The 15,289-nt window shown below is 35.8% G+C and overlaps 1 protein-coding gene across 3 annotated transcripts in view; it reads right to left on the minus strand.

Annotated features, from left to right (window-relative positions):
• UFL1 (UFM1 specific ligase 1) overlaps positions 1–15,289 on the minus strand; it is a 67,647-nt gene that overhangs the window by 11,483 nt on the left and 40,875 nt on the right. For all 3 annotated transcript variants that reach the window (XM_061427788.1, XM_061427787.1, XM_061427789.1), the window contains 6 exons: positions 11,930–11,988; positions 9,798–9,944; positions 6,980–7,155; positions 6,166–6,345; positions 4,323–4,443; positions 1,907–2,023 (listed from right to left, as the gene is read on the minus strand). In XM_061427788.1, coding sequence (XP_061283772.1) covers positions 1,907–2,023; positions 4,323–4,443; positions 6,166–6,345; positions 6,980–7,155; positions 9,798–9,944; positions 11,930–11,988 — 800 coding nt within the window. The remainder of the gene's footprint in view (positions 1–1,906; positions 2,024–4,322; positions 4,444–6,165; positions 6,346–6,979; positions 7,156–9,797; positions 9,945–11,929; positions 11,989–15,289) is intronic.

Consider the following 15,289-nt stretch of genomic DNA (forward strand, 5'->3'; position numbering starts at 1 on the left):
CAACAAAACAGTTTTTCAAAAGCACTGAAATTGCCTTTTATTTAAATTCTTTTATAGCTCCTCTCCTACTAAACTATACACAAAAGGAGTATCACACTGCCTCAATTACTTAAGACTACAGATTTTAGAGAAGTATTTTCTTAAATGCCCCTTCACTAACTCCTTGTTTAACCTCTGAGGAACTCGCACAGAATAGTCTTAATGCTAATTAAAAATAAGGGTTGAGTTCACAGTTTCTAAGATACTTTTCTGTTAATTAATATTGCTTTATGTATGTTGAGAACAGTACCTATTTTGACTTATTTTAGAATACTTTAGACAGATCTTAAGCAATTGTTCTATTACAAGTAGTGGCGTATTAACATCTGAAGCCTTGTCACTTGATATTTATATTTCCCAAGGTGATAAATAATTCTGCGGAAGAGGTAAAAAAAAAATCTCAAATCATTTCAAGTTTCTCTTTGTGCTGGGGAAAAGGAGAAGGGGAGGTATCATAGTTTCATTAATTTTTAAAACAAACATAAAAAAAATCGTACTTTTATTTAGAAAAGCAAAGTAAGGTGTGTCTTGCTAACTTAACCATACCAAATACTAACTAAAGTCTAGATAAAGAAAGATGCATATATCTAGTTCCCCTGCTTAGATACAAGCAACCAACCAATTAGGTGTTACCATAAAAATTAAAATTATTTTTAATAATTTTAAATTTAAATAATTTAAATAATTTTGGATAAAATTATTTTTAACTTCAATTTGCAGAGAGTCACTTTTCATAAAATGTTCTACTTTGCTTTGCATGGAAGCTGGGAGACCATAAAAATCTATGCAAGCTGTAACTGCAAAGTGTTTGTAATAAACAATGGGAAAATTTATGATTGTTCTGTAACCTTTTAAAAATGTTTGTGAAAACATTCAAAGTTCTTATTGCTGGTTATGAATGTATATGGAAATGAAAAATAAGACTAATAATTCTAATTTAGTACACTGTAATTTAGTGTATCAGAAACACTGAGAATGAAAATACTTTCTTTGTAAAAAACTTACCAAGAATAATTTGAACACTGCTTACCTTCTTCTCATCCTGTAACTTAAAATACAGAGCAAGCACCTTTTCTATGCCTGAGCAAGCTGTCATATTCCCTTTTTAACTCTCAATCAGCTTCCAACATTTTATTCTTTGCCCTCTCAACACTGTGAAACACTTATGAGAATTCCTTTAAGGTGAAGCGTTTTTGTCAATTTCATACCCTGAAGACATCTTTATCCTTTTTGTCATAATCATTCCCCTTATTTACGTCAAGTGTGCCTTTACCAAGCTCCTCTGCGCAGCTAAAGTTTCTTGAACAGAGGCAACTTCAACATTCCCACAGTCAGGTATTTCTTCTACAACTCCGCTTATTCTTGATTCATATTTCCAGTGTTATCAGTTTTCTCTGCCACACATTCATCTTTGTTGGCCAATTTCCTCTTTTGATTATGCATTTTTGTAAAATGTCGCATGGATTTATCACTGGGGGACAAGGAGGTAACACAAACTACATGCTGTGTTTTCAGTGCATAAAGCAAGTTAAGGGATGCACAGTGATCAGTCTTTGACAAACCTGGAAATAAGTGATGTGACTGTCACAGACCATGATGCACATCTGTTATTTATGTGATCTGTGGACTAAGGAGCCAGCAGCCAAGTCTGTACCTTATGCAATTACTCAGTACACTACCCTGGTAACTGAAATATGAACTGCATTGTTGGGGTACTGGTGTTACGTAACTGTGAAATTGTGCCCACTGAAACTCTGCAAAGCAAGGACTTCCTGCATAATCACAGACACCTCACTGTATGCATCTTAAGAAAGTAAGTTAAAAAAAATCACACACATACAAAGGAGAAGTAAAATGAGCTACACACCTGTGTGAGATGACTCATCGTCGCTATCATCATCTTTTCTTCCTTTCTTCTTGGTTTTTTTAATTTTGTACTCTCTGGCATTGCTGCCACCTCCTCCTCTCACACTTCCACTGCCCTCTGGTGGGAAAATGACATTAGTTAGTATTACCTAATAACTGTTTTTAGAAATAATGACACTATATTGCCAAATAAACTTAACTTTTAGCCACTTTTAAATGTTGTGGTTTATTAAAATATTTTTAAAATTCAAACAATAAAAATTAATAAATAATAAGATGAAATATTTGAATTAAAGCAACTCACTTAGATAGCCCATCTACTCTAAATGCAGTCTTTCTGTAATAACATCTATTTTCTGAAGCTTTGACTTTTTCCTGGCCAAACTCATCCCTTTAGCTTCCTTCTATCTTCCTCAAAAGTGCCCTAAGTTGTTTATATCTGTTACCACAGCCTCACTAACAGCCCCTATTCCAGTACCTCACAAATTTGGTTTTGTCTTCTTGATTGAAAGATTATTCCCCAGGTTTACAGGAGACATGCTGACTCTCCCACCACCCTAAAAAAGACAATGAACTTCTTGAAAGTAGGGAGCCTCTCTCACTAATGTTCACATCCTCAGGGTTAAGGCAATGCTGGACAGATAACAGGCACTCAATAAATACTGACCATAAATTGGTTAAGTGGAAAAATATCAATCACCTATGGGCTAAATAAAGACTAAAAAAATACAAACCAAGAAACAGACTAAGACACTATCAATAAATTAGAGTATTCCTCTATTATACATCTACATTTAAAATATCTATTCAACAAAATATAATAATGGGATTATAACATTGAAAAATATTGAAAATTATTTCGTCATAAAAGATTCATTTTAAAATAGAATGAGATATATATATATATATATATATATATATATATATATAAAACAAAGATTCTTTTTCTAAACTCTAAGTAGAATTCCCTTAAAGTCAAAGTGAAGTGAAAGTCACACAGTTGTGTCCGACTCTTTGCAGCCCCATGGACTATACAGTCCATGGAATTCTCCAGGCCAGAATACTGGAGTGGGTAGCCATTTCCTTCTCCAGGGGATCTTCCCAACCCAGGGATCGAACCCAGGTCTCCCACATTGCAAGCAGATTGATTATCAGCTGAGCCACCTAGATTTCATCATTTTCTGTAAGTTCTATTGCTTTTATGATAGAAAAACACAACTTTCAAATTAAAGTTTAAAGTGAATGTGTTTTTTACATTTGGTAATACATTTCTTATGGTAAATATGTTTGACATTATTCCATGAACTGTAATTAAACTATTTAACAGCAGTATCAGAACAAAACACCAGATGACCCTAAGTTTTAAGAAGGATATAGAACAGACTAGTTATACTGATGTAAGTACAACCAACTGATTAAGTGGTTTTAAATCTTCAATTAACAAAATATGCATTGCTATGAAAATTATGATTTTTTTACAGTAATTTACCATATTCTAGTTTTCCTAGAATGGACAAATTTCAAAATACCATTATTGATTTTGTAGAAAAAGATTTTTGAAGAGAAAAATAATCTTGAAGTAGTGAACTTTCACAGCAAATAAAGTTTTTATAATGGATGTTCAATATAGCTGTATTTATTGATTAAATACGTTGAATATCTAATTTCTTTAACCTTGATATAGCACTAATAAAATTTTTCATACTACAAAAAGTATGGAAAATATGTGTTACATTTCCCAATGCAAGTTACTAGTATACCAGTGATACCTAGGATAATTTCCAGTGATTCTAAATTAAAAGAATACATAAAAACAGGCCCTCAGGAAATTCATTCACTCAATAAATAATTATGGGGCACTTAAAATATGCCAAGAAGTGCTCTAAGTATTAGGGAAACAACAATAAATGAGATGGAGAAGATTCCAAAATGATAAAAGACATCACAGTGATAAAAGTGATGTAACAAACTAGGAGAATAATATATGGAGACTGACAATGTTGTCTACTATTCTGGGTGGTGGTTGGGCAGGCCTCTGTGAGGAACTGACATTTCAAGGGGAGCTCTTGATGATAAGAAGGAAACAGTTACTTGAATTCATGAGACCATTCCAGGTAGAAGTGAACATAAACTTGGAAAGTCTGAGAATCAAGAAGAAGAAAAAAAGCTACTAGGGCTGGAACATTAAAGAGCAATGGGAACAGGAGGTCATGAAATTAGCTTAATTCTCACAAAATGAAGAGTAACCATCAATATTTTCATTTTTATAATCAAGTTAATTCATTATCAAAAGATGTGGTTAATATCAGGTGAATTAAACAAATAAAAGGCCTTCCTAAAGGTCTGATAAATACAAAGTTCACAGCAATGAATAAAAAACTCATCTTGAATCTTCCATGTTGTTAATAATTTGTTACCTGTTGCTTTCCTCCTTCGTTCATCTTTTTTATCCTTTTTACTTGTATTAATGCTTTCTAAAATGGAGATTTGTTTCAGATCTTCTTCAGTGATTAAATGAACAGGATTGTTTTTCATTTCCTGAAATAAAACATGATTATTTTTTATAGGCAAAAATACAAAATATTACAAAATGCATAAAATAAAACTTGTTTATATACTCATATCCTAATTGTTTTTTGTTTGGTTTCACTGCTAAGAATTATAGAGCTTTGTCTCAGCTGCCACTCAGATTGTTCGTCCTTGCTCCAAATCAATCTCCTTCCCTGTTGTCCTTGACTTCTTGTAATTATCACCAGGTAATGAGAAATCCTATGCTTGATCACTTAACAACTAACTGGTCACACAGTACTGGATATAATCCTCTTTAAATGTTATTGGCTAATTTTGCCACTGCCTAACAGGTGACCCTTTCTCCCTCTCTTTTCAAGACTCCCATGGTCTAGTACCACTTGGATATCCGAGATGACTAGAAAGATAATGAAATCTCCATTCCCACAATAATGATCACATATGAGTTGCATACTTTGTCATGTACACTTTTTCCCACTCTGGACTCATTCTTGATCTCTGCTTTTTTATAAATATATGTTAGAAACAATTAACTATTTCAAAGTTCAGAAAATGGTTCTAAATCTGTAGTGAAAAACATTTTGTTGAAAATATTTCCTTTTCAGTTTTCCAATGAAATGTTATATCATTTTGTTTGAGTGTCATTTTATTTGAAATGACAGTTCCAACAAAGGAATTTTTTTTCCCCCTGAATTTATTTTTGTGGTTGGAGGGAGGAAAATAAGAAAAAAAATGATAGTGTTAAACTGCAGTTTAGTGAAAGGTCACAAATGAAAATAATAATGTAGTCCTTTACTAACTGGTAGCTAACATGTATCAGACATTTTATTTACATCATTCCTTAATTCACATTTATCCTTTTAAGAATAGGCATCATCCTTTTCTTTGAAGATGGGGGAACTGGAGGTCTATTAGTCAAACACCTACAGGGTAAACAAGCTGAAATTAGAACTCAGGTTTGCAGATATCAATCCAGTGTACTTTATACTCCTCTCTGCTGGTTTGCAGGCCAAATATAGAAAAGTTATGTCATTTTAAAGACTATTAAGGAGCTTAAAAGGAATACAGATAAACACAAATTATATACTTAATAGGCCCTCATGAATTTATTAACAGTCTAAGATATAAATGGGTTTTTTCTACCTATTTATGAGCAGGCTTTATTATGGGGGTGCTGTTAACCAGAAACATGAATTCAACAGTCATTAAAGCAGACATGGTATGACCTCTGCTTCTAAACACTTCCACAGCAGTTGCTCTGAGGAACTAATCAATGTGGATAGTAACAATTTCTTTCCTCAGTAAGTCATCTGGCTGGTTAACTACTAAATAGGTAAAATTATGAGGCTCTGCTAGATATAGTAAATATAATGTGTATTGATAAATAGATACACTCTATATTATGCATATAATACACTGGTATCATTTGTATGGATTTTAATGATGGACAAATACTCTCAGGCGATAAGTGTATAATTTCATTGATAAGATTTTGATTTATAAAAATCAAAATGTTTTTCCTATGTTCTAACTTCTATATTCTGATGGGAATGAAGGAGGAGAAAAACAAATCCAGGAGAGGAAATAAAAAGGAATGATGCAGTGAAGGAAAATAATGTATGAAATAGTTTTCAGTTTTGGGTATACTGCTTACCTTATTTTCAAAAGTCATCAGATGACTGTAATGTGAAAATACTGTTAAATCAGTAGGCGAAACGAAATCTGGCATACCTTTTCAGCTTTCTGGTGCATCAGTTCACTGAACAGGTCTGTACAATCATTTATAAATTTTTCACTGACTACAATAGTATCGCTAAAGACTACAGCTGAAGCCTGTTTGCTGAGTGCTCTCATTACATGTTGCAGCAATATTGCAGCGTCTTCAACTGATAAGGAACTGGGTAGCAGAGGCTAGAATTACAAACAAAATGAAAACAAAGTATAAGTGCAATATAATACAGATCAACCATTTGTTATGTATATGCCCTCCCTAAGTGATCTCATTAAGTTCAATGGTTTTGGAACCATCTATATGCTGAACAACCTCCCAAATTATACTTCTAATTTTATCACCACTCTGAACTCTGAAATCACATATCTTACTGCTTCCCTAACCTACCTCAACCCATACCTAAACAGGCATCTCAAATTTTAACATGTCCTGTTCAAAACAACTTGGTTTGTGCCTTCAGGTGTGTCCAGAACCCAGCTCCCATGTTCTCTTCCCCATTGTTTCCCGATCTTAACCAATGGACCCACTTTCCATTCCATTAATCAGGCCCTAAACCTACAAGTCATGCTTCGTTCCTCTCATAAACTCACAATCTAACTTCAATTCTTGATACCTTTGCCTCCAATATACATTTCTTCTTAGCTCTTTCTACCATCTGAAATTACCATTTTCATTAATATCCCTCTCCCTCCCCCAACCATGAAAGTATTCCTCCTGAGAGCTGTATCCTAATTCTTAAAATGGTCATATACTAGTGAAATACCAGCTGTTCTTGGCTTAAAGGAAAATTAAGAAGAAAAAGATAAAACATACTGCAATATCAACCCATGTTCCAGAGCTGATGGCTTCCTCTACTGATGCTTCCACCTGATCCACAAGTCCTTGGCCAACGCAAGCTGCTTTCAAAAACAAGAGTTGTGTAGTCTTATATCTTTTCTTTATGTAGCTCATAGCATCTGGGATTCCAAGTCTGGACAAAGCATCAAATTCTAGAAATGCATTACAAGATTGGAATAGAATTGTTAATCACTCTTAGAATTCTTAGAAAATGTTAAGTTCTATCAAAATCTATTCTTTGGGAATGCATTGTATTTTAATAGAATTTTTCAAGAATATAACATATCACAGCCTCTTTCCTAGTTATATTACCTTGTGCTGTGTTTGCACGCATGCTCAGTTATGTCCAACTCTTTGAGACCCCATGGACTATAATGTGCCCGTCAGGCTTCTCTGTCCATAGAATTTTTCAAGCAAGAATACTGGAGAGGGTTGCCATTTCCTTCTCCAGGGGATCTTCCCAATCCAGGGATCAAACCCTTGGCTCCTGCTGCATCTCCTACACTGCAGGCAGATTCTTTACTGCTGAGCCACTGGGGCCCTTATGTTACACTCCCAAATTTTTATTAATAAACATATTTGTAGATAAATTGGTTCAAGTACTTCATTAATCCTGCTTTGTCTTTTACTCTCCAACTGAGGAGTCAAAGGGAAAGCATGAGGACAAAAGACAAAAGGCCAATAAAAATAGAACTGAGGATAAAGGAATGTAATGTAGAGAAACAAAAATTGAAATTTTGCTTATCACAGTTAGCAAAAGGAATGGAGTTTATTTTTCAAATGTTTTATCAAACAATTGACGATAGCAATTCTCTAGTCTAATTTATACTAATAAAAGATCTAGTATATAAAAAGTAAAATATTTAAGACTTAAATTTGCAGCCATTAAAGTTACTGGAGACAGCTACCAACCTCTCTTTGTCCTCAAATAATAATATTTAAGAAAATTAATTACAACAAAATTTTAATTCAAATCCTTGGCTGCAAAGGCACATTACAGAAAGTCAAGAAAATGTAAGTCAAACCAGTACTCATTCTAGCACACATTTAAACTGAACGCTAATGACTTGAGAAACCTATATGCAGGTCAGGAAGCAACAGTTAGAACTGGACATGGAACAATAAACTGGTTCCAAATAGGGAAAGGAGTACATCAAGGCTGTATATTGTCACCCTGCTTATTTAACTTATATGCAGAGTACATCATGAGAAACGCTGGGCTGGAAGAAGCACAAGCTGGAATCAAGATTGCCGGGAGAAATATCAATAACTTCAGATACGCAGATGATACCACCCTTATGGCAGAAAGTGAAGAGGAACTAAAAAGCCTCTTGATGAAAGTGAAAGAGGAGAGTGAAAAAGCTGGCTTAAAGCTCAACATTCAGAAAACAAAGATCATGGCATCTGGTCCCATCACTTCATGGGAAATAGATGGGGAAACAGTGGGCTGGCTCCAAAATCACTGCAGATGGTGACTGCAGCCAGGAAATTAAAAGACACTTACTCCTTGGAACAAAAGTTATGACCAACCTAGATAGCATATTGAAAAGCAGAGACATTACTTTGCCAACAAAGGTTCGTCTAGTCAAGGCTATGGTTTTTCCAGTGGTCATGTATAGATGTTGAGAGTTGGACTGTGAAGAAAGCTGAGTGCTGAAGAATTGATGCATTTTAACTGTGGTGTTGGAGAAGACTCTTGAAAGTCCCTTGGACTGCAAGGAAATCCAACCAGTCCATTCTAAAGGAGATCAGCCCTGGGTGTTCTTTGGAAGGAATGATGCTAAAGCTTTAGTACTTTGGCCACCTCATGTGAAGAGTTGACTCATTGGAAAAGACTCTGATGCTGGGAGGGATTGGGGGCAGAAGGAAAAGGGGATGACAGAGGATGAGATGGCTGAATGGCATCACTAACTCGATGGATGTGAGTCTGAGTGAACTCCGGGAGTTGGTGATGGATAGGGAGGCCTGGCGTGCTGTGATTCATGGGGTCGCAAAGAGCTGGACACGAGTGAGCGACTGAACTATCTATCTAATGACTTATAGGTTACCTATTTTTAGGTAACTCATCTCTTGGGTTTCTCTAGTGGCTCAGGCAGTAAAGAATCTGCCTGCAATGCAGGAGACCTGGATTCGATCTCTGGGTTGGGAAGATTCCCCTGGAGAAGGGAATGGCAACCCACTCCAGTATTCTTGCCTGGAGAATTCCATGGACAGAGAAGCCTGGTCATCTACAGTGCATGGGGTAGCAGAGACAGACATGACTGAGTGACTAATACACACACACACACACGCACTACTTGTTTTAATGATTAAATTCAATCAATGTATTTCATCCAAATAATGGAACCTCAGAAACAGAATTTAGTACAATTTCAATGTTTCTGAAATAGTGGATAACTAATAAAAATGATAAAACTGACAGCCAATAAAGTATTTCTAAGATTATGTAAACCAGGCAACTTCATAAGTTATGTTATAAAAACAATTACTTTTTATGAATTAAAAAGAACTGGAAGTATTTGATATATAGTATCACATTACTGGAAGGCTGGTAATAATCAATACCAGCTTTGGCTTTTCTACATTACAACTGTTCAGTGACTATGGAATTAAACTCAGTTGCATGACTCACAAAAACCTTCAATGTGACTACTTTCATATTCAAAGAGAAGCACTTTAGTGTGCTGGCCAACAGTAAAGTACATGTGTACTCACTCCCAGGGTTAATACAGTCTTTCTAAGAATGTGTTTAACGTTAGAAATGATTTTTTGTTTAAAGAAAAAAAAAATTTACCCAGATAGCCATTCTGCCTGAGAAAAGAATCCACCCAAGTACTCTGTGTTCTGGAGTAAATGTCAGGGATAAACACTGCCTTATCCTGTCTCCCACCAACCACAGTGCCTCGTAAGCGTCCATCATTAACAAGTTCTTCAAGAACAGCTTAAAAGAAAAACAAATAGAGACAGAGCAGATAAAAAATCTCAAAAACACTTTACAATTTCACCATTTATTTATTATCCTTAGAAAAAGCAATTTAAAATTCAAGTTGCATACTAAATAAAGACATTATATTTTAGACAAAACTTTCCTGCCATTTATGAGAATACTCATGTCATAAATTCAGGAAAATGTGTCAACTAGATAAAGATGCTGAACTGTAATTCTAACTAATTAATATTAATGTTGAACTGTTTAGTCTGAGTTATTTTGGAAAAACATTCCATTATCTATCTCATGATTAAAAGTAGACGACTATACACTTTCAGAATAGATAATACACAATCACTGGTGTAACCAAGTTCAATATTCTTGTATTTAGAAAATCAAGACACCTGGATCCTATTAGAATCAACAGTGAAAAATTAAGCCATGAAAATCTGTATAAATTATTACACTTCCACTGTTTAAACTGAAGCAACACATTAAAACCCTACCTATAACAGAAGTATAACGCATGGTTAAGAGGATGGGTATGGACCCAGATAGCGTAAACTTCAACTCTGCCACCTACTGGTGCTGCCATTAACACCAAATTTATGCTTTTTATTTAAACTGTAACACTTAACTACATACTTTGTTGTTTTAAATATCAATCCCCTAAAAAAAAGATAAAGCAGATAGGAAGGAGTTATTTCTAAGTGTACCAAAAAGAGCATTCAAAAGATGCCTGGGACAAAATGATTCAGGAAACTTAGCCTTTAACAGAAATAAAAATTAGTTTAAAAATGAATTTCAGAATTCCATTGCTGAGTAAATTAGAATATATCAGAAAGGTCTAGATTTCAAACACATAATTTAAAATTTTGTGTGACTGTACAACACAAATCCAAGCTAAATTCAGACCAAAATTATCAAGTTATCAGTTATTACTTAAAGAAGTTTACATTATAATGAAATTCCACCAAACCCAATTAAGCAGATTCCAAAATACATCACATTTTTAATTTTAAATTTGTCTTATGAAAAACATAGTGAATAAAAATTAAGCTTTTGGTAGTGAATAAAAATTAAACTTTTGGTTCTGAATTTGAATTTCTTTTCCATTATTTATTTTAATTCTTATACTTGCATAGATACTGGAGTTGAAAGATTAAGCCACTGCTTTAAAAAATTATTCCAGCCAAGCTTAGGGGAAAAAAAAAAAAAAAAAGCCTTCAAAACCTCTTAAGAGTTTCACAGATGAACAGCGAAAGAACTCAGCCGTATATATACATATAAACTACCACACTATTAATCGGCTATACACCAATACAAAATAAAAAGTTTAAAGTTTGAAAAAAAAGTTTCACATACAAAATAGGCAATGGACCAACATTATTTTAGAGAATTACTTATTTTTTTAAATGCTAAGAATATACTTTTAATGCTATAAGCTTTTTGTAAAATTTTTTTAGCCAAACACCCCATGGATGATAGCCCACGAACTACCTCCTCTGTCCATGGCATTTTCCAGGCAAGAATACTGGAGTGGTTTGCTATTTCCTACTCCAGAGGATCTTCCTGATCCAAGGATTGAACCCAGGTCTCCTGTATTGCAGGCAGATTCTTTACCATCTGAGGCAGTAGGGAAGCCCCCACACACTTACTTTCATAAAAAAATTTAGTAAAAATTGGTAAGAACAAAGTGAAAATTATTCTTAATCCTAAAATTTTAAATCTCTCTATGTATGCATACACACAACAGAGTATTTTATACACATACACAATTTCTTTAAAAATCCCATTCCTTTTGAGGTACCTAATACTAAATGGTGAATATAACAGATAAGACACATACATGAAAAATGGTACAGAGAAACTTAGCAACTAGAAATATTTTAATAAGTTTTAAGATTAAAAGAGGTAAAAATACTATAATTAGTTAAGTTTTATATTTAGTCTATTCAAAAGCTAATTATGTGAAATGCAATTTAAATCAAACTCACAGTAAAGAAGCTGCTCCTGAAATCCATATCTTGAAATCAAAGAATTCACTGCTGTAGGCCTTTATGTAGAGGAAACAAAACAAAAACCTTTTTACTGATTATAGAGTTGCACATAGTTAGGAATTACATAAACTAGGATGATTAGCTTATGAAAAAACATAAATTAATTTAGAAGAAAAAAAATGAAGGCAAAAACTGTATCAGAGATCAAGACGGTGGAAAAGAAAGATGTGGAGTTCATCTCGTCTCATAAATACATCAAAAATGCATCTACATGTGGAGTAATTCTCACAGAATACCTTCTGAAAACTGACAGAACTCATACAACTGAAGTTGCAAGAAAGATCACCAAGAACCTGGGTAGGAAGAGAAAAAGGAGTTGGGGCAGGATCTATGCCCTTAGAAAGGACCCGTGAAAGAGGAAAGGTTCCTTCACCCTGGGAACCCCTTTCATTGGCTGAAATGTCAACCAGGACGGAAAGAGAGCTTCGGAGACTCAGAGGAGTGTGTAGTAACTGGTCTGCCACAGGCAGAACAGAGAGAGATTGGCACTAATGGTCCTGTCCACCTCGCTGCAATCCCCAGCCAAGGACACACGTCTGCTAGTGGACATCACAGGCTGAGTGCTGAAACTTGGGGTCCAGGGGACAGACCTGGGGAGAGGACAGGGGTTGGCTGTGCAGAAACAGCCTGAAGGAGGTGGAGTGCGCTTCGGAGGTGTACACAGGATTGACCCTGAATCTGCTGTAGAAGCCCCACTGTTAATACAGTAACCCTCGAGAGAAGGGAAGGGCAGGGCCCCACCAGAGCATCTTTAATCTCTGTGTGCTCACAGCAGTGTGGATTTTCCTTTATGAGCTCTGGGAGGATGCAAGAGCTGGAGTGATGCCCACATTTGGAGGTGGGGCTGAAATCTGAGCTGTCTCAGTGGCTGATTGATCTATAGATTTACGCCATGCTGGTGGTTTTGCAAGCTCAGCACCTGTTGGACATACAAGCAGATTACTGGCACTCCTGTGGCTGGGGCAGGTCTGGCATGAACAGCTGCAAGCTTTGGGGGCACGCATATATATAGGTGGGACTGGGGTCTGTAACTCTCATGGCAGGTCCAGGTGTGTGACCATGACAGTTTAGGTGCCTACCTACAGGGGACCTGAGCCTGTAGATCTGTGCTAGTGGTTTTGTGAGCACAGTGCTTGAGGGTAGCCCAGGCCAATTTCCTGCATTCCCATGGCTGAGAAGGGGTCAAGGGCAATTCCAACAGTGTACTTCATGAGCCCACATGATGACTGACAGGCAACACCACAGAGTGCACTCCCAGTGGGCAGCTTCTGCGGAGGAATTACGCAGTGGTTTCTCTCCCAGTGGGAGCGCTCCAGTCCTGCCTTTCTCATACCACAGCTTTGAAATGGATCTGGGGATTTCTACTTCAACAACTGGGGAGCAGCTCTGTTCCCAACAGGGCTCTGAGAACCACAGAGCAAAGAGGAGGCCCTGCTCAATATCCACTGGAAGCACTGGTCACAATAACAGTCACACCCCCATCAAGGGGATAATGGCCAGCACATACTGAGAAAAGACTTGACAAGCACCTGTACTAAAAAGAGCCCTCGCACCAAATATTAGACTCATGCAGGCTACCCAGGGATGCTCCTACATAAAATCAGTCCTCTAAGACCACAGTAGATAATAGCTATTTCTCCTAAATTAAGAGTCAGAAAAATGTAAGTAAAATGAAGAGGGACCATACCCATTTAAAAGATCAAGACAATTCCCCTGAAAAGAAAAAAAAAAATGAAACAAACTTATCCAGTCTACTAGACCCTGAGTTCAAAAAGGAGGTAATAAAACTACTGAAGAATTAAGAAAGGTTATCAACAGAAATGCAGATCTCTGTAACAAGTTAACTATAAAAAGGAATCAAGAAAAACTAGAAAACTCATTTGTTGAGATTAAAGCCAAGTTAAAGGCAATCAATAGCAAACTGAATGATACAGAAAATGAATAAATGATCTGGAAGGTAGAATAATGGAAATCACCCAATAAGAGCAGCAGACAAAAAGACAAATGAAAAACAATGAAAGCAATATATGAGACCTACGTGATAATATGGAGAAGGCAATGGCACCCCACTCCAGTACTCTTGCCTGGAAAATCCCATGGGCAGAGGAGCCTGGTAGGCTGCTGTCCATGGGGTCTCGAAGAGTCGGACATGACTGAGTGACTTCACTTTCAATTTTCACTTTCATGCACTGGAGAAGGAAATGGCAACCCACTCCAGTATTCTTGCCTGGAGAATCCCAGGGACGGGAGAGCCTGGTGGGCTGCCGTCTATGGGGTCGCACAGAGTCGGACACGACTGAAGTGACTTAGCAGTAGCAGCAGCATGGGACAATATAAAGTGTGCCAATCTATGCATAACAGGATCTCAGAAGAGAAAAGGGGACTGAAAACAACGGAAGAAATTATGGCTGAAAATCTCCCAAATCTAAGGAAACAGATATCCAGGTAAAGGAAGCACAGAAGCTCCCCTCCAAAAAAGATGAACCCAAACAAACCCACAATAAGACATATTATAATTAAAATAGCAAAGTTAGAGAAATGTTTCTAGGCAGCAAAAGTAAAAACAGAGTTACAAAGGGAACCCACTTAAGCCTATCAACTGATTTCTCTACAAAAAGGTTTCAGGCCAGAAGAAATTGACATTTGATGTCTTGAGAGGGAAACCTACAACTTAGCAAACTCTACCAGCAACATTGTCATTTAAAATAGAAGAGAGAATTACTCAGACAAACAAAAACTTTAAAAAAATACAGCAATACTAAACCTATCCTAACAGAAATATTGAAAGGTCTTCTTTAAATAGAAAAGAAGGAAGAATCTGTAGGGGGAAAAAAATCACAGCTGGAAAGTAAATGACTTAAATAGGCCACTACACAGATTAAAAAAACACTGTGAAAGAAAGTGACAATAACTACAATGACCAGCAAAAGGATAAACATGAAGGTGTGAAAGAGGGCATCAAAATCATAAAATATGGGGGAAAAGAGTAGTAAAATATAGATTTTTAAGAGTATGTTTGAGCCTATATGATTACCAGTTTGAAGCAAGGGTTTGGAATGTGTTAAAACATCTGAAAAATAGAGTAATCACAAATCAAAAACACACAATAGATTCACAAAACCCAAAAGAGAACAAAAGCATAATACAAAAGAAAACCATCAAACCACAAAAGGAAAGACAAAAAGAAAAAGGAACCATTAAGAAATACAAAACTGGAAAACAAGGTTTAAAATGGAAATATATATCAATAATTACCTTAAAGGTCAACAGACTAAATGCTCCAATCCAGAGTCAAAG

Source organism: Bos javanicus, chromosome 9 (assembly GCF_032452875.1).
Source record: "Bos javanicus breed banteng chromosome 9, ARS-OSU_banteng_1.0, whole genome shotgun sequence".
NCBI classification, from domain to species: domain Eukaryota; kingdom Metazoa; phylum Chordata; class Mammalia; order Artiodactyla; family Bovidae; genus Bos; species Bos javanicus.